General features: G+C 42.6%; 1 protein-coding gene across 1 annotated transcript; it reads left to right on the top strand.

Annotated features, from left to right (window-relative positions):
* The first annotated feature begins 1593 nt into the window (after positions 1-1593).
* On the top strand, positions 1594-23942 carry LOC139452418 (macrophage mannose receptor 1-like). Its single transcript, XM_071233889.1, has 14 exons — positions 1594-1686; positions 5459-5631; positions 7158-7300; positions 8854-8981; positions 9945-10117; positions 10444-10577; positions 10798-10928; positions 12868-13025; positions 14281-14414; positions 15896-16023; positions 16868-17031; positions 18060-18196; positions 19592-19719; positions 23180-23942. Exons 1-14 carry the CDS (start codon positions 1650-1652, stop codon positions 23266-23268), a joined length of 1857 nt encoding a protein of 618 aa, XP_071089990.1. The 5' UTR covers positions 1594-1649; the 3' UTR covers positions 23269-23942.
* Positions 23943-24232: the final 290 nt, after the last annotated feature.

The following is a 24232-nucleotide window of genomic DNA, read 5'->3' as shown; positions in this document are numbered from 1 at the left end:
TGACATCCACACACCAAGCTGTATAACTGGATCTAGTGTCGTCCAAACACCAAGGTTTATAACTAGGTCTAGTGGCATCCACACACCAAGGTGTATAACTAGGTCTAGTGGAGCCCACACACCAAGGTGTATAACTAGGTCTAGTGACATCCACACACCAAGGTGTATTACCAGGTCTAGTGACGTCCACTCACCAAGGTGTATTACCAGATCTAGTGACGTCCACTCACCAAGGTGAATAACTAGGTCTAGTGGCGCCCACACACCAAGGTGTATAACTAGGTCTTGTGACATCCACACACCAAGGTGTATAACTTGATCTAGTGTCGTCCACACACCGAGGTGTATAACTAGGTCTAGTGACATCCACACACCGAGGTGTATAACCAGATCTAGTGACATCCACACACCAAGGTGTATAACCAGATCTAGTGACGTCCACACACCAACGTGTATAACCAGATCTAGTGTCGTCCACACACCAAGGTGTATAACTAGGTCTAGTGACATCCACACACCAAGGTGTATAACTAGATCTAGTGTATTCAACACACCAAGGTGTATAACTAGATCTAGTGACGTCCACATAGCAAGGTGTATAACCAGATCTAGTGTCGTCCACACACCAAGGTGTATTACCAGATCTAGTGACGTCCACTCACCAAGGTGTATAACCAGATCTAGTGACGTCCACACACCAAGGTGAATAACTAGGTCTAGTTGCGCCCACACACCAAGGTGTATAACTAGGTCTAGTGACATCCACACACCAAGCTGTATAACTGGATCTAGTGTCGTCCAAACACCAAGGTTTATAACTAGGTCTAGTGGCATCCACACACCAAGGTGTATAACTAGGTCTAGTGGAGCCCACACACCAAGGTGTATACCTAGGTCTAGTGACATCCACTCACCAAGGTGTATTACCAGGTCTAGTGACGTCCACTCACCAAGGTGTATTACCAGATCTAGTGACGTCCACTCACCAAGGTGAATAACTAGGTCTAGTGGCGCCCACACACCAAGGTGTATAACTAGGTCTTGTGACATCCACACACCAAGGTGTATAACTTGATCTAGTGTCGTCCACACACCGAGGTGTATAACTAGGTCTAGTGACATCCACACACCGAGGTGTATAACCAGATCTAGTGACATCCACACACCAAGGTGTATAACCAGATCTAGTGACGTCCACACACCAACGTGTATAACCAGATCTAGTGTCGTCCACACACCAAGGTGTATAACTAGGTCTAGTGACATCCACACACCAAGGTGTATAACTAGATCTAGTGTATTCAACACACCAAGGTGTATAACTAGATCTAGTGACGTCCACATAGCAAGGTGTATAACCAGATCTAGTGTCGTCCACACACCAAGGTGTACAACCAGATCTGTTGACATCCACACACAAAAGTGTATAACAAGACATTGTGTCATCCATACAAGGTAACGTTTGTGAGTGTTCAGATAACAGAACTGCTCTATATATCGGCCTACAGTGATGTACAGTGGTACACAATGCATTCATGTTCGCTATCATAGAGATAACATAATATGTCGCCGGGCAAAGTCTGATAAGCTACTGATACCCCAGAATCTCCCACCCTCCTCTTGATACTGTTGACAGATTCTAATTAACTATGAAGGCGTTAATTTCAGCAGTATGTCTACTACTGGGTGAGTATGTCGCCTTTCCTTCTCACTTTACGTATACGAGAGCCTTTTGCTCGCACCTGCCACTACTGATATAGAAATCCATGCACGTAGCTGCCATTCAGGCCACCTAACCTCTACAGTCGTGACACAGTCGGTTCAATGAACCGGAACATCAGAAGTACAGAGTAACGAAATATCTACAGTTGTTCCCATTTGAAATATTAAAACATGATGACAAAACAAATTGTCTGAAATATGTCAGGATTATTACTGTTCGGTTAACCAGGTTCGACTGTCTGCAACGCAAATTATTACAACGCAATGCTTGATTGACCAACCAGGCTTCGTTATGTACAACATTGTAGCGTTGTAGCCGGTAGTGGTAGTCAGTTTATCTACTCCACTGATAACAACTCGACTGTTTCAAAATGGGTGAAATCGTAAAATTCCTTTCGAAAAATATGATGTTCATGACATAAAATGTATGTATTACATTTCCTATAATTTCTATGTTCAGTACTAATGTTCAAATAACAACAATTAACATATAGCGTCCATGTAGTCCTCTGCATCCCGTACAATGGAGCAGTAGAATGGATACATGGCGAACGAAGTACCGTATTTCCTCTGATGGGCGTTTATCCCTGTACGTCAATTGTTTCTCAGAATCGGCTGTTATGAGATACCTTATATTTTTCGGAGATGACTTTCCACATAAATATATTTCAGAACATTTAGATGACTTGTTTGTTACTGCCACTTTAGGTGATATATTTCATTAAGCCGAGATTCATTACTTACATACACGGACTATTCCCGGTGCCGTTGCTGTAATGTGTACTGAACATTGTCTCGACGCATTCGTCACAACTCGCCCCTTTTCGTAACCTGCAAGAAGACTCGTCCCCCTATCGATGAATGTTATGTGCGAAAATACGACAAACCAATCAGAATGCGCGTATGATTTCAAGTTCTTCGTCAAAGAATTCCTCAGAAATAATTTCTGTTTTTACATATGTCTTGCATCTAAAAATATACCCAAGACGCAGTTAAATGTGTTCAATCATACTGTATAATTTCGCATGTCCTGATGTGCTTTAAATTGCATCTGAAATATAAATAATATATGGGGAAATATATGTGAATCATTGCGCAACGAGTTGACAATTGTTTTAGGTATGCCCGTTTGCGCTAAGAAGGAACCCGGTTGCAAAAATGGCCACGAGAGGGGCACGAGTCGCTATTCGGCTTGTCCCGGAATAACACGAGTTGGTCACGAATGTGACTCGACGCTGTCACGGATTGGTCGAATGACATATCGTTAGAACGGAGGATAAACGTTCAAATGACAGAGGAACATAGAGAATGCTCGTTATAGTTGGTACTATAAGTCCCCCCCCCCCCCCCCCCCACACACACACACACACACGCTGTCAGTCACTGCTCCTACTTCATGTTATTTAGTGTGCACATACAATTACACTACATCTATCACGAACGGAACGTTTGTGCTCCATTAACCTTCTAATCCTATCTCAGTTCCCATCCCCCATCGACGTATATGCGCACAAATCGGTTTTTTTTTTTTGGTCTCTGGTTGGTTTAACAATGAAAATTGAAACATCAAGCATTCCACACAAGTGTAGTTTCGACGTAAGTGTAAATTGGCAGTGTGTATCCCAATTACTGCACTTACAGTGTGCGCTGCGTACTTACTTCTACTTTCTCGCGTAGAATAGGTCCTGGTTGGGATAAAGTGAACGATCTAAGCTTCCGTGTCCTGATTCAACACCACGCGCGATTTGGGCACTACTCCGTATATGTAATATGTTTTTGTATATGTTTTTTGTGATTGATGGATCAGTATGTGAGCAGTGTTTGTATCTTCTTCCCGAGGCAAGAGAGTTAACTGACTTGAAAAGTCCAGTTTCCACCCTTGCCAAACTAGGCTGGAATTACTGGGTTCCATCGTAGCGTCACCAGTGGCTATTACGAGTAATGTCCCTTCTAAGCCTCTCCTATGGACCAATCAGATTCCACCTCTCGTATCACTTGCGTTTGCTTCACACAAAATGGTGGCGCCCGGTCAATTAGATCTGATCGACAATCAAGATCTATATTGTGATAAAACGGGTCTTACATCGCGAAATGCATCAAATCACGTGAGCACCTTGATTAAAAACATGAAAACATTTGGAAAATATCTGCTGACAACGAGTTGGCGGTGAACATGCTTTGCAAATCCTGCAATCGACCGCAATCTGTACGACAGTGTACGAACCGGATTTCGATTTCGGTGCGCGATTTTGATTGGACTATGCATAGACTCGTTAGTCCGGCAAAAATATAACACCATAATACTAGCCTATTTCGGCAAGGGTGGAAACTGGACTTTTATAGTCAGTTAACTCTCTTGCCTCGGGAAGATGAGCCTAGTTCGGCAAGGGTGGAAACTGGACTTTTATAGTCAGTTAACTCTCTTGCCTCGGGAAGATGTGTTTGTATGTGATGTTTGTGCACGTGATACTGAGTGGATGTGGTGAACTTCCATGTGTGATTGAAAATGAAATGTATGTCATATTTATGTGTGTGGGTGTGTGTGTACTTTCGATTATGTTCGTGTATTATTCTTGCCAATTTATATCATTGATAATTTAATGATTTTAAGTGCCTCATAGATCCTTCATGGGTCGGCTGATGTTTTTATATATCAAACGTATGTATACGTGTAATGTTTTTATTGTCTTTAAACATCAGGTGGCACTGAAATAAAAAAAAATTTTTTTTCTTCTTTTGTAATAATGGTTGATGTCAAGGTGAATGCATCTGTCGAAGTAGTATTATGAAGATATGCTGAGATAACAGGACATTTTCATTCAGTTGCATTGTAGGTGAGGTGAGGTGAAATGGGGTTTAACGTCGCGTCCAAGATTATTGCACTTATATAGCGACGTGCATGTACGTGTGTGTGTGTGTGTGGCTGCTTGTACTAGTCCGGACTGATGCCGATTTATAGTGCTAGCTCACTGAGATACCATGCCGCAGTTTACATGAATACCCCACTCAGACACAGTATACTGACTCCGAGCCGACCAGTCCTTGTTTTAGCCCCTTAGTGCCGAGAGCCAGACAGGGTAACAACAAGTACCATCTTTTAACGTCTTTTGGTATGACGCGGCCGGGGATCGAACCCTGGACCTTCCGCTCTCTGGGCGGCCGCTCTACCACTAGTTGCATTGTAGCTTCCAATGGGAACAATATAGCTCTTTTGAATAAAGAGAGTGCAATGGGGCGAAAAGTAAGCATTTGGGTATGTTCACAAAACTAATAATCAAATAACACTAAATAAATTCAATGCCAAACACATTCCCTGAAAGCCGCTCTATTTCTGTGGATGAATATGTTTTACATATTGATTGGATCTGTGAAGATCCGGGGTAGAATAGGTCTTCAGCAACCCATGCTTGCCGTAAAAGGCAACTGAAGGGATCGGGTGGTCAGGCTCGCTGAGTTGGTTGATGCCTGCCTTCGATCCCAATTGTGTGGGTCGATGCTCATGATGTCAATCACTGGATTGTCTGGTCCAGGTTCGATTATTTACATGTCGCCGTCATATAGCTGGGATATTGCTGAGTGCGGCGTTAAACGCCAATCAACATCACATATTGATTGTAAATATTAATTTAACATACTGATAGTTTGTTTTGAATCCCATAATTTGTTCTCACCGCTGTATGATTGAAACAATACCGATGCAACACTAAAACGTAACTCACTCACTCTGAAATTCCAGGGAATGTCGGGGCCGACACCAGCCCCCCCTGCCCCACGGGACCAGGGTGGGTGACGGGGACGAACTACTGCTACTACTTCAACAACAAAGACACCGTGTCGTGGGCCGATGCAAACGACGAATGCAGTACGAGGATGGCCAAGTTGCTGAGACTGGAGAGTATGGATGAGTGGGTGCGAAGGAACCTCCTTGATATGAGATGTTGATCTGTAGCTAACACCTTGCAAGCTTCGAGAGACAGTGTTTAGGCCTTCTTGGCAAACCAAGCAACGAGTCTCCTGATAGACATACCTGACCGAGTATAGTCGGTGCCGTTGCTTTTCCCAGTTTGTAAACTGTTCAAATCAACATGCAGTGACGACTTTGAAGGGCATTTAGAAGTGATACACATAAGGAAGAGACTTTAAGGATTTCAACTTCTTTATTACGAGGAACACAAGGTTTCAGAGTATGTACTTACTTTTTACTCCTTCACCAGGTGAAATGATGAAGGAGTAAGTATATACTCCTGAACTTTGTGCTCCCTATAATAAAGAAGTTGACATCCATAAATTTTCTTCCCAAACATGTAGTGGCCATTTTTACCACCCGATTCCTTGTCATAAAGCTATACGTATGTAGTGCAGCGTCGGGCTGGAGTTGGGTAGAATAGAGTAGAATTTGGTAAATTGGGTAAATTGGGTAAATTGGGTATAACAGGTCCCCAGTGGTAAGAGTGAGTGAGTGAGTGAGTATGGTTTTACGCCGCTTTTAGCAATATTCCAGCAATATCACGGCGGGGACACCAGAAATGGGCTTCACACATTGTACCCATGTCGGGATTCGAACCCGGGTCTTCGGCGTGACGAGCGAACGCTTTAACCACTAGGCTACCCGACCGCCCCCCAGTGATAAGACCCAACGCAGGGGGTTGTCCGGTTAGACTCACTGTGACTGGTGCATTGCAGTTCAGCGTATCCTGATACCGTCGTCGTTACAGTCACATAATTACAAACTGTTTCTCTCTCGTTACTACCGGGACCCTTAAGAAGTATATAGGAGCTATTACTGTATGGTTATGTTACATCCCGTTACATTGATTAATGCCCATGCCCGCGAAACATTAGAAGTAAGGGAGCATCCATTTGATGTGTATGGTGGCGAGGTATTTGTTTTTAGATCAATCTATTTTGATGAGTATGGTTTTACGCCGCTTTTAGCAATATTCAAGCAATATCACGGCGGGGGACACCAGAAATGGGCTTCACACATTGTACCCATATGGGGAATCGAACCCGTGCCTTGGGCGTGACGAGCGAATGCTTTAACCACTAGGCTACCCCACCACCCTCAAGCTATAACCAACAAACTACTGGTATATATTTACTGAGCACCATCAAACAATCTTTTCAGTTCCACTATTAACATATATTTTTGACGTTTGGTATTACCTAATATTGTATTTAGTTTCACGAAAATACAGTTAATAAAAACTAAAATTGAAAATTCCAACAAACCTTTCCTTTTTTCACCACTGCTAACAAACTGTTCATTTTGGGCATGGTTCTGAACAAATTATGTACATAAATAATCTCCCTCATAGAAAGCAAATGGATGCTCCTTAAGATATTTATCTTAAGATTCAAATTAGTGGAATGTGTAGTAAATGTATTTTGATATACAGACTCTAATATAAATCTGTCCCTTTCCTTTGAATTAGACATTTGTGAAGAACAACATGGCCTTTGACCAAAGTGGCAACGGTTTCTGGACAGCATTGAATGACATTGACCCGTCTGGCACAGGCACTGGAACCGGAATCTGGCTGTGGGGCAATGATGAATATCCAATTGATGCAATTGTGTACGTACAATGTAAATTACAGTCAAGTCTCGTTAATCTGACAATCGTTAATCTGACAATCGGCTTTATCCGACACTAATGATGGCAACCGATAAAATCAGTGCCGTTTAGACCCGTTAATTCGACAGTCTCGGACTCCGACTCCGACACACGTAATTTGCTACGACTTGCTGAAATCACTCATTAATCAGTCTCGTTTATCCAAGACAGTGATCGATGTACGCCGTGGTAATCTGCCCGCGAGTAAACAGCCCGTGTTTTGATGCGAGTAGCTGCATATTACAACGGCTGCAGAGATAAACATGCTTAACAATAAACAATTAATGCTTTAAATAAACAAAACAGGATTAATAACATCCTTTGATTACCTCAATTTCATTAAAATCAGAAACAAGTTCTCGCTTCAGCTGAGGACATCCCATTACAGGTCACGTCAGAACGACTATTAGCGGACTTTGACGGACCAATGAAATGACTAACAGGAAGTCGTCATTAGCCAATAAGAAAGAAGCTTTCTTGAGCATTGCGGTACCAGTTTCAAACTAGCGACTTCCATTCCAGACTATGCTTTTAAAAGTATTTTGAGCCCGTAAGAGTATAATCAACATGCCGTCTGTTTCTAGTGGTTTTATCTCTCCATTACCTCGGAAGAACGTTTGTTTCATGTGACAACAATGATGATTATGGTAGCGCCAACGAGTTGACAAAGTGTAATCTGGTGTACGTAAATTCGGAGACCCCGGTAGGTTGGTAAGGGGAGGTGAGGTGAAATAGGGGTCAGTGATTGAGTGAGTGAGTTGGGTTTAACCCCGTTTTTAGCAGTATTCAGTATAAAGCCCGAAGTGATGCAGATCTCAGACGTTTACCACTTCGGTGAAACCCACGAGCACGGGTATGGTGCTGACAAACCTAGAAACATAATCGGGGCGAACCGGGATTCGAACCCACAATCATAGGTTTCTGGCGTGTCCAAGCGAGGCAACTCTGCCTTAGACGACTAGGTTACCCGTGTCCCCGAAATAGGGTTCAAAGTCCAAATTATTGCACTTATATGGAGACATAAACGCGCGCGTGTGTGTACTAGTCCGGACAAGTGCTGATCTTATAGTGCTAGCCCACTGAGATACCATGCCGCAGTTTAACACGAATACCCCACTCAGACACAGTATACAGACTCTGAGCCGACCAGTCCTTGTTTTAGACCATTAACGCCGAGCGCCAGGCAGGGTAACAAGAAGTGCCATCTTTTAACGTCTTGTGGTATGTCGCGGCCGGGCATCGAACCCCGAAATTTCGCACGCTGGACAAATGCATTATCCACTATACCACGGAGGCGGTCAGCTTGGTAAGACCAGAGGGATAATAGGTAGCTTCAAATACATTGAAACCCCGTCAGTCCGGAAACCTGGCGAATGTGTTTGGGATGTCTCTTTATACATACAGGGCATTACACCATATCCATGACCTATAATTCGGCCTTGTATCAATTTGAACGATTTCACTGGGAACGGGGACGACCGGGTTTTTAACGGAATTCACGCTCTTTTGTCCAGAAAGTCCCACTGGGATAAAGAACCAGATAACAACGACGACGAAGACTGCATTGCCATCAACCTCGCTGACACACTCAGCGACGAGCACTGTTCCAGCAAGATGGGCTATATTTGTGAACTAAACAAGGGTACGTACACACACGGTGTAGCTTGTCACTGGTGTGTGTCAGTGAGAGTGAGTGAGTGAGTGAGTTGGGTTTAACGCCGCTTTTAACAGTATTCCAGTGATATCACGGCGTGTGCTTAAGGTGGGAGAAAAGCCCGAGGTGATGCAGGTCTCAGACGTTTACCACTTCGGTGAAACCCACGAGCACGGGTATGGTGCTGACAAACCTAGAAACATAATCGAGGCGAACCGGGATTCGCACCCACAATCATAGGTTTCTGGCGTGCCCTCGGGACGCAACTGGGACGACTGGGCCACCCGTTCCCCTTGTGCCAGTAAGTGAGTGAGTGAACGGGGAGACAACTCTGCACAGACAATTGCGACGTCTTACACGACTGGGCCACTTGTGCACTCTTATTGAACTTGGACAGTGAGTGAGTAAGTGAATGAGTGAGTGAGTGTGGTTTACGTCGGTTTGATCCTTTGTTTAATTTCCGGAGCACCACGGCGGGAATTTATACTGACAACCCGCCGGATAGTAGAAAGTATACAACCAGGGTTGATGCTGGCTAAAAATGAAACAAACAGTTCGATGGTGATACCTGTTTTGGACCTTAAGTTTGTAGTGTTTCGGCGAATGTTTTCACCCTAGTAACGTTTTGCTAACGTTTGCAATTTTTGGTCAAATCTAATTTTAAGTGTATACTTTCTTTTCCCCTGGGGTAACGTCGAGCGTTGTTATCATTAGTCTACCAAACAGCCAGCCTGTCAATCAGTTAGTAATTGGTTTGGCTCTTCAGACAGACACATTGTACAAATTAGGGAATCGAGCCCTATTGTTCGGCGTAACGAATGAACACTTTATCCATCAAGTAAAACGATTGCCGATCTGTCAGTGAATGCGAGGGTGTTGTCAGTAACGGCAGTGTACGTCACAGCTGCCTGTTCGCCGTCAGGGGTGATGATCATTGTTTTGTGCTTGTAGATATATGTCCCTACGGCTGGATTCCAGGAGCGTCAAGTTGTTACTTTGTGAGCAACACCAGTGATCCTACCCAATTCGTAACCTGGGATGCAGCAAGCTCACTGTGCCAAGACGCAAATACCGTGGGCCAAGGTCAAGCACACCTGCTGACGGTGAACACGGCGGAAGAATCGGTGAGAGAGAGAGAGAGAGAGAGAGAGAGAGAGAGAGAGAGAGAGAGAGAGAGAGAGAGAGAGAGAGAGAGAGAGAGAGAGGGGGAGAGAGGGGGAGAGAGAGATTGAGAGAGATTGAGATAGATTGAAAGATATTGTGACCGAGGGAGAGAGAGATTGTGAGATTGACAGAGAGAGTGAAATAGAAATTGAGAGACAGATTGTGAGATTGAGATAGATCGAGGGAGAGAGATTGAGCGAGAGATTGAGAGTATACATTATCAATAAACAAACTGTGGTGTTCGTTCATCAACAAACAAAAGAACAATTGTCTTTTGTATTTCCAGACCTTCTTCGCTGAATACATACCGACAGCATGGTCCTTGACGACCACCCAGAAGTGGTGGACAGACTTGACGGACAAGCAAACAGAGGGAACGTACAAGTGGATGAATGGCGATGTTTTCAACCAAAGCCTTGTGTGAGTGATTGTCTTCCTTGATTTTACCATGCGCGAATCCATAGCCACAACATAAATAAAAACACAACAAAAACACAACAACAATAAATAAATAAAAACTAAAATGAATGAATGAATGAATGAATGAATGAATGAATGAATGAATAAATAAATAAATAAATAAATAAATAAATAAATAAATAAATAAATAAATAAATAAATAAATACTTTATATGTTAAGGAGGTGGACTCAAGAGCCTAACAACATCAAGGGTCGGGAGCACTGCGCCACCATCCTACAGAAAGGCACCTTCAGCGACAGGGACTGCACACAGACCAACAACTACATCTGCAGGAAGGAGATACCCACTCGTAAGCTGTCGCAAAAGACACCATTCAGAATTTGTTAATTCACTTTTGGTAATCTATGACACCTTTGAAGGGACAGTGTTGCGTTGTCACCCGTACAAAAACAAAAGCAAGACAAGACAAACTTAACCAAAGTGCCACATCGGAATAATGAGACAGAGCCACATTTTGACCAATTGTCGCATTGTCGTGCCTGAAATAATATATTTTTACCAACGAGCGACATTGCGACATTTTTCCAGGTCACAACGTTGTTGCATTACCACCGCATCTAAAAATGGGTAAAATAGGCGATAAAATGTGATATTGATCATGTCGCATTGCCACCCTTTTGCCACCATTGGTGCATATGGAAAATAAGTGAATTCTATTGCGCATGCGCTGAAATGGGTCAACTCTCCAGTGGTCATTTTTCTGATCCAGTGATGCTAAAACTATCAGAGTACCAGTGAGAACATGGGGATCCTTCTCAAAGTGAAAAGAGAATTCTTCATCCTTAAGAAATGATTTCATATAGCTGTCGTTTTAAAAAAATAACGTGTTTTTACAAAGAGAAACAAACTCTTTGTATTTCGATTAATAATTCCGGTCCCGAACAGTTTGATACAAGGAGCGTGGTTTGCCAAGTCGTCTTAGGTGGCGCCTTTCGCTGTGCAGAGTAGCGTCACGTATTTATACCAATGGTCGTGGGTTCCATGTAGCGAACCCATGTTGAGTCTAAGGCTTGCATCACCTCGGGCTTTCCTCCCCCCTCAAGCTGACACTCAGTAAGTAAACTACGGTTATAACGAACTAAAAAGCACCACTACTTAGTTCGTTGTAACCATAGTTCGTTATAAGCACATGTACAGCCTATATACAGCAAATGGAAGAGACCCCCAAACAGTTCGTTATATCTGTCAGTTCGGTATACGCATATTCGTTTCACTCACCCATAATATACTTTTGGTGAAAAGATGCTTTGACAGCTTGGTACATTAAGGACACCTTTCACAATGATGTTTTTGTTTTGTCTCTACATAGTACAGTAAACTACGGTTATAACGAACACGCTTATAAGGAACTGACGGATATACGAACTTACTTTTTTGGTCCCGACTATTTGCTGTAGTTATGCTGCATATTTGCTTATAACTAACTACGGTTATAACGTACTACAATTAGTAGTCCCCATGAGTTCTTTTTATCCGTAGTTTACTGTACATCAAATTCCAGATAACCGACAACCCTGTAACACACAACGTCTTGTTATGTATGCGCATTTGTCATTAAGTTCGAGCCGTGGACGCATTCATCTGTAATTGCCCCGTGAAGACCCGGTTTAGAATAGATCTTCAGCAACCCATCATGATGCTTGTCGTATGAGGCGACTAACAGAATCGGGTGGTCAGGCTTGTTTGACGCATGTCATCGTATCCCTGTTGCGGAGAACGATGCTCATGATATCTACCACTGGATTCTCTGGTTCAGACTCGATTATTTACAGACCGCCATCATACAACTGGAATATTGGAAAACAAACAAATCTGTAATAACAGATCATGATTTGTTGACAAATTGTATCTACAGTAAGAAATGTAAGGGCAACAATGTGACATTTCGTCTATAGGTTTGCCACGGTTGTGCAAGGCAGTGAGCAAAGACAGTGATGACTGACAATGTCAAACTTCGGACGTCTGTGCAAGTGTTAACTCTGGTCACTACTGTATCACGTGGTCGGGTAGCCTAGTGGTTAAAGCGTTCGCTCGTCACGCCGAAGACCCGGGTTGGAATCCCGACATGGGTACAATGTGTGAAGCCCATTTCTGGTGTCCCCCGCCGTGATATTGCTGGAATATTGCTAAAAGCGGCGTAAAACCATACTCACTCACTCACTCACTGTATCACGTGTCAGCAGCCAGTAATACCTGAAATGATATCCCCACATATTTCCCGTTTCCAGAGCAGTATACGGTCAACTTTGGCTGCGGGGATTGGGAGAGGGCTGGGCACAAGTGTTATCAGGCCATCGCCAAGCCCGCCAAGTCATGGTCAGACGCACAGACATCCTGCAAGGCTCTAGGTGGTAACCTGATGAAGATAGAGAATCACGATGAAATGGTTTGTGTACACCACCCCCTTTATAGTGAAACATAAGATAGCTACGCGATAAATCGTAAAGAACAATGAAGAACGAAGCGTGGTTTATGTCACGATAAAACATTGTTCTATCATGACGTCATTTCTGGAGATACGAACAGGCGCGAAGTGAGTTGCTTCCCATAGATGTAACTGGGCAACGCAAATAAACGCAATGGGCGAACGATCGCATCCAAAAGAGGGCGATATATGACAATTGGTTTTGGGAGAAAAGGTACAGATACCCGAAATAGTATCCATTGTCCATTGTAGACTACTGTAGGCTAGTAACATTTTGATAACGTCTGAATTGTTCAGTCAAAATCAGTTTTCATGTTTAATCTTTCCTTTGACCGGAAGTTCAAACACAACGGGGTTATGTTCAAACACCAACCTAAAACGCGGTGTAACATATATTTATATAGGTAGTGTATGAAACCAAGGGGTCACCAGCAAGTTATTGTCACGTCATTGTACACACATTTAGTTTGTATGATGAATATTAATCTCGCAATTAAGTGAGTGAGTGAGGTTTAACGCCGCTTTGAGCAATATTCCAGCAATATCACGGCTGGGAAATGAGCTTCATACATTGTACCCATGTCGGGTCTTCGGCGTGACGAGCGAACGCTTTAACTACAAAGCTACCCGACCGCCCCTCTCGCAATTAAGAACTACCCTGGTATACATACAGTAAACTACGGTTATAACGAACACGCTTATAACGAACTGACGGATATAACGAACTTACTTTTTGGTCCCCACTACTTGCTGTAGTCATGCTGTATATGTACTTATAACGAACTGACGGATATAACGAACCTACTTTTTGGTCCCGACTATTTGCTGTAGTTGTGGTGTATATATGCTTATAACGAACTACGGTTATAACGAACTAAAATTAGTAGTCCCTTTGAGTTCGTTATAACCGTAGTTTACAGTAGTTCAATGTACGTATATAAGACATTGAGTCCGCCTGGGTCTGAGACCCTTGACCATGGTGTCGCTTTAATAAAAAAGCGACAAAATCCTATCCATATTCAACAGAAATCTTTACATAAAGCAGAGTCGATTGTACGATTTTGACTATGTCATAAACATGTGTTTATGAATCACTATCAAATAATAAAGATAGCAGATGTTCGCGAAAAGGTAAGCGTACCCTGCCCTACCGGTGGCGCACGTAAGAAACACATGCGATTTAACCAATCAAACACAAGTCTGAACACATTTTCAGCACTGGTTGAGCTACCAGTCGAAGACGGCCAAGATGTCTTATGGCGGCTACTGGATTGGCCTCAATGACCAGTCAAGCATGGACCACGTGAACTGGAACTGGGCGGATGGGAGCAAGGCCGATACATCCTACCTGTAAGGCGATATTATTTTTTTGTAGCTGATTGGTTAAAATAGGAGGGTTCAAGATTGATTGGTTGAAATAGGGTAGTTCAAGATGTTCCGGATGTGTGTTTTGTATTAAACAATGTGTTTGTTATGACTTCAATATGAAATGGCTCGCTCACCCTTCGTGTCCATGGTATGCTGTAGTTAGACCTAATGTCTCGCTAATCCTGTGTGTGGGGGTATGCTGTAGTTAGACCTAACGTCTCGCCCATCCTGTGTGTCTGGGGTATGCTGTAGTTTAAGCTAATGTCTCGCTCATCTTGTGTGTCCGGGGTATGCTGTAGTTAAAGCTAATGTCTCGCTCATCTTGTGTGTCTGGGGTATGCTGTAGTTAGACCTAATGTCTCGCTCATCTTGTGTGTCTAGGGTATGCTGTAGTTAAAGCTAATGTCTCGCTCATCTTGTGAGTCTGGGGTATGCTGTAGTTAAAGCTGATGTCTCGCTCATCATTTTGTGTCTAGGGTATGCTGAAGTTAGACCTAATGTCTCGCTCATCCTGTGAATGTGGGGTATGCTGTAGTTAAAGCCAATGTCTCGCTCATCTTGTGTATCTGGGGTATGCTGTAGTTAAAGCCAATGTCTCGCTCATCTTGTGTGTCTGGGGTATGTTGTATTTAAAGCCAATGTCTCGCTCATCTTGTGTGTCTGGGTTATGCTGTAGTTAAAGCTAATGTCTCGCTCATCTTGTGTGTCTGGGGTATGTTGTAGTTAAAGCCAATGTCTCGCTCATCTTGTGTGTCTGGGGTATGCTGTAGTTAAAGCCAATGTCTCGCTCATCGTGTGTGTCTGGGGTATGCTGTAGTTAAAGCCAATGTCTCGCTCATCTTGTGTGTCTCGGGTATGCTGTAGTTAAAGCCATTGTATCGCTCATCCTGTGTGTCTGGGGTATGCTGTAGTTAGACCTAATGTCTCGCTCATCCTGTGAGTGTGGGGTATGCTGTAGTTTAAGCTAATGTCTCGCTCATCTTGTGTGTCCGGGGTATGCTGTAGTTAAAGCTAAAGTCTCGCTCATCTTGTGTGTCTGGGGTATGCTGTAGTTAGACCTAATGTCTCGCTCATCTTGTGTGTCTAGGGTATGCTGTAGTTAAAGCCAATGTCTCGCTCATCTTGTGTGTCTGGGGTATGTTGTAGTTAAAGCCAATGTCTCGCTCATCCTGTGTGTCTCGGGTATGCTGTAGTTAAAGCCAATGTCTCGCTCATCCTGTGAATGTGGGGTATGCTGTAGTTAAAGCCAATGTCTCGCTCATCTTGTGTGTCACGGGTATACTGTAGTTAAAGCCATTGTCTCCCTCATCCTGTGAATGTGGGGTATGCTGTAGTTAAAGCCAATGTCTCGCTCGTCCTGTGAATGTGGGGTATGCTGTAGTTAAAGCTAATGTCTCGCCCATCCTGTGAGTCTGGGTTATGCTGTAGTTAAAGCTAATGTCTCGCCCATCCTGTGTGTCCAGAGTATGGAATCAGGAACCCGACGACCTGAACGGTGATGAGGACTGCGCCGCAATGGGAACCGATGGCGTCTACACCGACTGGAACTGCAATCATTTCCATAATGGATTCATCTGTGAGAAGCAGAAGAGTGAGGAGGCTACAGCTGTTTTATATTTTGTAAATTGCTTCCTTTCCTTTTTTAAGGATGGGGAATAAGGCGTTTACTCATTACGCCGAATTCCGCCGTTTCCCCACATGTTTCAAAGTAACTGTTTTATTGGCATACTACAAGTTACGTAAATAAGAAAACGTACAACTTTATGGATAACGACTTCTGGTTTATTGAATTTGTCGACGTTTCGATGTAGAGTCTCACACCGTTATCATTATTCAGATGTGAAAGAAGTTGGTTTGAGAATATTGTTTTATGATTCGTAACAACCCTGTCACGGAAGGTTTAAGCCTTGATTGTCTTACCCGTGAACTGAATTTGTCAGTGCAAATGGAAAAAGGAAAAAGGAAATTCCTAACGCATCGCCGAGTACCATATCGTTTCCACCAAAAATCCTCTTCATTTCTGCCGGAACTAGTTCGTTGTTCCTGCGCGTCAATGGAACCTATGTCAGAAAAGGTCCACGCAGTCCTTACTTTAAGCAAGGGGCTGCTTGGTTTTCGCTGATTGTGTGTCATCATGCTCCGATGGCGTGGATCTTTACTAGTGTTACAGTTTCCTGTTAGCCTGGTGTAAACTCGAATACGAAATGACCACGATGGCATAGGTAGACTACAGCTGACTGCGGCGTTAAACAACATTCACTCACTCATTGAGATCATAGCTGGAATATTGCAGAGTGCGGCATTAAACAAAAAAATCCTTCGTATGGTTGAGGCTAAAGTTAAGGGGGAAAGTGGGTGTGGCACAGTGTTTGGGTTTCGTTTGGAAGATATTCTTAAGATATTTACCCCTTCATTCACAGATCATTATTTTTCAGAAAATCAGGCATGTCCTCCAAACTGGGTGGCCAACAGCGATAAAAGCCAGTGCTATCTTGTGGCATCGAACTGGACCACCTGGCGAGAGGCCTCGGGGAAATGTGTCACCTTATCGGGGGATGGCTCTGGCGCCCTACTCGCTATAGACACTCAGGCGGAGCAGGTTGGTCGTCGGGGGCCTTTTTGACGCAATATCCTCTGTGAGGATTGCCTGTTCCCCAGTTCCCAATGTTTTATATACTCCGAGCTTTTTATATCTCAACTGTTTAAAAACAGGAATGAATGGCCACCTCATTCGATATTCAAATAGTGCCTCCAAATTAGAACGGCTAAAACTGGCCGGTAATTAGTTAAGGAACTGAGCAAGTATTGATCGGTTGTAATAATATTTGATAGCTGCTCGTGAAGGACAGGTCAAGTTCCAGGGCAAGAGAAACAGGTCAGCGCAATCAAGGCACTGCAAGTTTGAGAAAATATCGATTGGTTTACAAAAAGTTCAACTCGTAACTAGCATCAACAAGCGGAGTAAGACAGGTCAAATTCGATAGCCAGGTGAAATTGTCAGAATTCAGGTGTCCAGAAGAGCGACGCGTACCGCCAGATGACCACATCGAAAAAATATATAGTCCCAGAAGAAAAATTGTTGCAAGACGGTTTTTTTTTTGTAAAAAGAGAGAAAAAGTAGGCTCGAAGTTTCAATTAAGCAAATATACTCATCGCCAAAAGAAACGCGAACCATAGGAACATTTAGAGAAAAGTATACGTTAATAAGAGATGTGTACCAATTAATGACAACATTAACAATCAGTCAAGTGTTACCACAGTGTCTATTCTTATCACGATATGCTGCACGTGATTTTCAAACTTTACACGCTAATCCTGCACGAGACAAATGGTGTATCTCGAGTCATGGATCTATGACGTCACATGTGATGCATTTATGAGTGTCAGTTCACATTACATACCATTATGTTCGTTTGTGCATCGAACCAATCTAATATCTCTTGAATATGACAGAGGAGTAATTCGTTATACATTAACCGAAATGTATGGTATTCGAGTTTGTTTTGGCGGTGAGCGTATATGTATTTGATTTTGGAACTGTATCTGAAAAGATATCTGGTCTCCACTCAAAATCTCAGCTAAATAAAAATGGTGGGTCCCTTCAATTGATCGGTGTTATAATTACAGGATTTCATCCTGGGTCAGCTGGCCAACGTGGCAACAGCACCCTTCTATTTCTGGACGGGTCTAACGGACAGCCGTCTTGAGGGCCTGTGGCAGTACAGCTCCAGCGCTGACAACACACAAACATCCCTCGGGCTGATGTAAGTATACCTCGTCATTCTATACGGAACTCAGTGACATTTATCAGTGACAATCCACACACAACACTCGGCCCTGTCACTATGTTAAAGTAAATTTTATAACCCGGAATACAACAAAGGCTCCGGATGTTTAAAAAAGCCCGGTGCCGCTTTAGATGGTTTAACTGCAAAATAACCGACAGGGCAAGCGTGGTGAACATTAAAGATCCTGGCTGGACTATCATTACTAATTCTACAATCACTTTTTCTTACTTATTCTAACTTGTTTTGTGCAGTTTTGCACACATTTATTTGTCTGATGATCCTCTTGTGAAGCATGTCAAGACTCATGATGAAAAGAAGGCATTCCACAGTTTTCTAAAACGAGCCAAGGATGTGGGACATAATCTGTATGTCGGTGTTGATTTTGTTGATGGTTCTGTACGCTGGATGGTGCAGAAATGAGTGTCAACCATGCGAAGTGCTGTATCAAGTCGGACCAGACTCAGTTTTTAAAGGAGAGGCTATACGAACGACCACTGCATGGAGTTTATGTGCAGTGTGTTGAGAGGATCAGCAATCCTGCAGAGTCCTTTGCTTGGATGAAGTCGTCTGGCCTGAGACGAAACAGAAGGCTTTCTGTTTGCTGCTCAGAACCAGTTACTTCCAACTCGAAACCGCCAATGTGTGATTTTGCATCAAAATGAGAATATGAAGTGTAGATTATGTAATGAATTTAATGACACCGTCCAACACATTGTCAGTGGATGCCCAGCTTTGGCACAGACACAGTATCCTAAACGACATGATGGGGTGGCTCGATCATTTTATTACCGTCTTCTCCATGCTTGTGGTTTTGACACAGAGGTCCATCCATGGTACGACCCGGAATATGTAGAGGGCGTTATGGAAAATGATAAATACAAAATTCTTTGGAATAGGCCCGTATACAGCCTCAGACATATCCAGGCCAATAAACCTGATCTTGTCCATTTTGATAAATCCAATGAAATCCTTTAAATCATTGAATTTCCTGTCCATTTTGACAGTAATTTGATTGACAAGATTGAGGAAATACATGGCAAATATGCGGACCTCACTTTCGAAATGTCACGCTTGCATCATAAGTAACAAATTGTTCGACTCCCCATTGTTCTCGGTGCCTTAGGTTTGGTACCTCCCAATCTGTTGACTGACATTGAGAGAGTACCCGGGTTTGCTACCAGGAATACAGCCCTTCTGACAATCTGGGTAATGCAGAAGGCTTCAGTGTTGGGGAGTCTTTACATTCTCCGAAAAGTTCTGGGTGGGTTCGACTAGGCAGCGATTCCTGGGAGAAGTCCCATTCGCTGTCTGGGCTGCGTGTAGAGGGGGCAAGGGACCTGAGCTGATGAAGAGCGTTGATGTTTTTTTCAGCAAATGGAACTCGGAGCCAAACAACTGGCACCACAACGAGCACTGCGTAAGCACCGCATTCGGTGGCCGCCTCAACGACGCCACGTGTTCCGACAAGTCGGGCTACATCTGTGAGAAGTATGCTACAGGTACGTACATCTGCACAATGAACGGGCGCGTTGTTTGTCTACACGTACGCACGCGGGGTCATGAAGTAATGTGCTGTTTATTTACACGTACGTATGCTGCATCATGAAGTAATGTGTTGTTTGTCTACACGTACGTAAGCTGCGTCATGAAGTAACGTGCTGTTTGTCTACACGTACGTATGCTGCATCATGAAGTAATGTGCTGTTTGTCTACACGTACGTATTCTGCATCATGAAGTAATGTGCTGTTTGGCTACACGTACGCAAGCTGCGTCATGAAGTAACGTGCTGTTTGTCTACGCGTACGTAAGCTGCGTCATGCAGTAACGTGTTGTTTGGCTACACGTACGTAAGCTGCGTCATGAAGTAATGTGCTGTTTGTCTACGCGTACGTAAGCTGCGTCATGCAGTAACGTGTTGTTTGGCTACACGTACGCAAGCTGCGTCATGAAGTAATGTGCTGTTTGGCTACGCGTACGTAAGCTGCGTCATGCAGTAACGTGTTGTTTGGCTACACGTACGTAAGCTGCGTCATGAAGTAATGTGCTGTTTGGCTACGCGTACGCAAGCTGTGTCTTGAATTTAATGCTTAGTTTGGATACATTCAGAAAACTCGTCATCATCACATTCTTTGTTTAAGTAACTCTTGTCTGGATACGCTAAAAAGGAAACAGCATCGGCTGTCGACTTCATGCATCGACAGAAAAACATAGTATATGTCATATAAAACTCCAAAGGTTGTTAAATATCGCAATATCCTTAGTTTGTTTCTTGCACAATGGAACAACCTATTGCCAGACATTATTGCGTTTAATGCGTATGTTGTGACGAAGATATTTATTTCCTGATGACTTATTTATTGTGCGTTGATTCATTATACAGAATTCGTTACCTGCATTTATGATATATGACTGAGTGAGTGAGTATGGTTTTACGCCGCTTTTAGCAATATTCCAGCAATATCACGGCGGATGACACCTTATGATATATGATTAGTATTAGTATATATACTACGTCAAGGCAAGAGAATACCCAGTCGATTATCCCAACATATTCCCTTGGGCGTTAACATTACATGAATGCATCGTTGAAAATCGGTGATGACACCAGGTGTTCGTGCAAAACGGTAAGCATGTCCTGCTGTGATGGTAGCACTCTAATCACTAAAGCGCCACTAAAGTCCTCAGGTATAACAGTGAGTTCACTGTAGATGGGTTAGTTGTGACCAAAATCCACATAGGCATGTGACTTAGTCGTTAGTTTCAGTCAATAAACAAATGAATATAAACAACAACAATTTATAAACATTTACACAAGAGTGAGTGAGTGAGTGAGTGGGTATGATTTTACGCCGCTTTTAGCAATATTCCAGCAATATCACGGTGGGGGACACCAGAAATGGGCTTCACACATTGTACCCATGTCGGGAATCGAACCCTGGTCTTCGGCGTGACGAGCGAACGCTTTAACCACTAGGCTCCCCGACCGCCACATTAACACAAGAACTTCCTCAGTGAGCAATATTATTTCGAATCTATTACCCAAGAAACAACTGCTATCATTTTTCACTTATTCATTTTTCTTTCTATACCTGTCCCCGGTATTTGTGATCTCTGACTCTTGTCATAACGATGACATCATTATTGCTCACAATATCAGAGACATATTGCTGGAGGCGAAGTCAGAATTTTATTGCTAGATTCCTCAAGCCACGGGAGTCATTTTATTAAAACATTCTATGATACACGAGTGTGCTTTAAACACGAACAGGGTGTCATATTTGTAACCATTTTGCATGTTTGCGGGAAGAATATTCCGAAAATAATTATATCATTGTATGTAGATATACTATGACTGGTAACTTTAAAAGAAAATCAGAATTTGTTGGGAATAGAATATAAGAATGTTGACACGTACATCGGGACACAGATGGTTGTTTGTTTGGTGTTGTATTAAACGTATAGTGTCAGCACTTAAGGACAAGGTACTCATTTAGCTAATTTATTCACATATAGGACATGTTACGTATATGCCTGAAGGGGACAATGTACGTGTAGCTCTACCAACGTGTACATGTACATATGTTACATTGTTACATATGTTACATATGTTACCACGCTGAGGTACATGTAATTCGCACACAAGTGAGTAATATTGAAATAAGGATTACAATATTGCTTCCCAGTTTGTCAGATACCTGTGAAATCACAAATGCCACGGCTGAGTTCTATCCAATGCTCGTTACCCAAGTGGTGAAATTGATTAGTCCCGATCATACCCCATCTGTCAGACACCTCGTGATAATATAAGACTTATTATAGTTGTCACTGACTAAAACATGCTATTGTCTTGTTTTATGAGTGAGTGAGTGGGTGAGTATGGATTTACGCGGCTTATCGCAATATTCCAGCAATATCACGGCGGGGAACACCAGAAATGGGCTTCACACATTGTACCTATGTCGGGAATCGAACCCGGGCATTCCACGTTACGAGCGAACGCTTTAACCACAAGGCTACCCCACCGCCCCCATGTTTAATGAAAAGAATTTGATGTTATTAGTTAAAAGTTCATTTTGCTTTAAACACATTTTAAAATATATTTTATGTAAAACCAAACACTTTAGAAATCTGACCATTATCACATTTGTGACCTAGTCACCTTGGTGTGCACTTTGGTATTGAGTCTGTAATCATGTTCTATATCAGCAAACTTTAAATAACCAGACTGCAAATTTCAGCAGAACTAATTCTGAGATTAATTCTAACTAATTAAGATATGACATTTGACATTTGAGGTGATGTTGAACGTTTACCTGTGTCAACTTTCTCCAAACCTGCCATGTTTGTGACCCATTCAGATATCTCTGATAATATGTACAACTTAGTAAAATCATATGAATTGAAAAAACTCAATATTCTCGTAAGAAGCTGAGATGAGATCTTACAAATTTAAGCTGTTTCATGAATAAATGGTTCATTAGTTACATTCATACGGGTAGAAAATAAAACGATACATAATTCTCTTGTATCTGAGTAAAACAAATATTTTATCCAATAACTTCAACGTCTTTATTTGATAGTTCATAATAATGGGGATTAAATCTATTAGGACATGTCCATTACCAAAAAGGGTAAAGGTCATCTGTTTTGACAAGCCATCTATACTCCACTGACAACTGGGCCATGACCTGACACACTTACCCTTGTCGTGAACACCTGGTGTCATCAGTCATGTTCAGTCATCTTGTCATGTGATTTTCACCGTTATTTTGCCTTTCACGCCCAGTGGAATCTGTTTCGTCGGATAATCGAGACCGGTCATTCTCTGGCGTATTTACTTTAAATTTACAGTTAAGTCACACGAATTTGCGTTTGCTTTACATTCACAATCGTATTTTGTCGATGTATTATATGGAATTGTTTAATCTATGTATTGACGAAACGATTTTTTATTGCAGGCTACTCTACTGCCGGATTAATTACCTTGCCCTGCAATAAACTGACCTTGATCTTAATGGCCATCTTGACGTTATCCATGGGACATTGACAACTACTTTCATAGTTCGCCTTGTCATATATTGCTTGTGATTGTCTAGATTGATAAACGAAATAGTTTATGTAAATATTGACCGGAAATCGAATACTAGTACTCGAGTAAACCCAATGTTCTTCTAAGATTCTCATACTCAGTCTAGACATGCTGACCTCCAATCCAACGACATTGGTCGGTAGCTTCCCTTAACAATTAAGACAATCACAGTTAAAGAGAACATTTTTGCCTATGCTTAAATACGTTTTCGATGCTAGTTCTGAATTGTTTGAAAGGCATTGCTTGGAAGTTGATGGGCGACAAAGACAAGAAGCTTGACAAAGACATACGGATCTATACTGAAACGTCGCCTTAACAGTAATAAAGAAGTTGTTATCCATAAATTATCTCTAATTTGTGATGCTAGTTCTGTCGATGACGTTCGTTGGATCATATAAGTAACATCAAAGTCTGGGACGAGAACACGGTCTCATGAGAGTTCATTCTTATCTTCATCAGCTTATGCTTATAGTGCCAGGATGTGCTTCAGAACCATGCACTCTTTGTGCTTCTAATGGTGACAAATACAATACATTTATCTACATCTATCTATCTATGCTTCGTGTTTGTTTGTATTTAGCTCTGTGTGCTCATTCAGTTCATTGTTTTGAATAAATAGTTTCAATTTTAATAGTTTTACCTGGTGATATCGTCTCTTGCACCATGCACTCTTTGCAATAAAAAAGACGAAAAATAAATTTCACCATTAAAATATTGGCATCCGCGTATCAGTTAAACATTTCATGGCATCCAGCGTGCTCCACTGGGGTATCCGGGATGCCACTTATCAGGGTTCGGCATCCGGCGTCACAAGAGGGGGTTGGCACCCTCTGAGACGCCGTCGTACTCAGTACTGGGTTCTGGCAATAGACGCACCAGGGTCCGCCGATAATCCTTGTTTCTCGGAACCATACCGTCGTGG

The sequence above is a fragment of the Haliotis cracherodii genome, unplaced genomic scaffold (assembly GCF_022045235.1).
Source record: "Haliotis cracherodii isolate W230 unplaced genomic scaffold, xgHalCrac1.p SCAF_9, whole genome shotgun sequence".
NCBI classification, from domain to species: domain Eukaryota; kingdom Metazoa; phylum Mollusca; class Gastropoda; order Lepetellida; family Haliotidae; genus Haliotis; species Haliotis cracherodii.
This window is presented reverse-complemented; position numbering and strand designations above follow the sequence as displayed.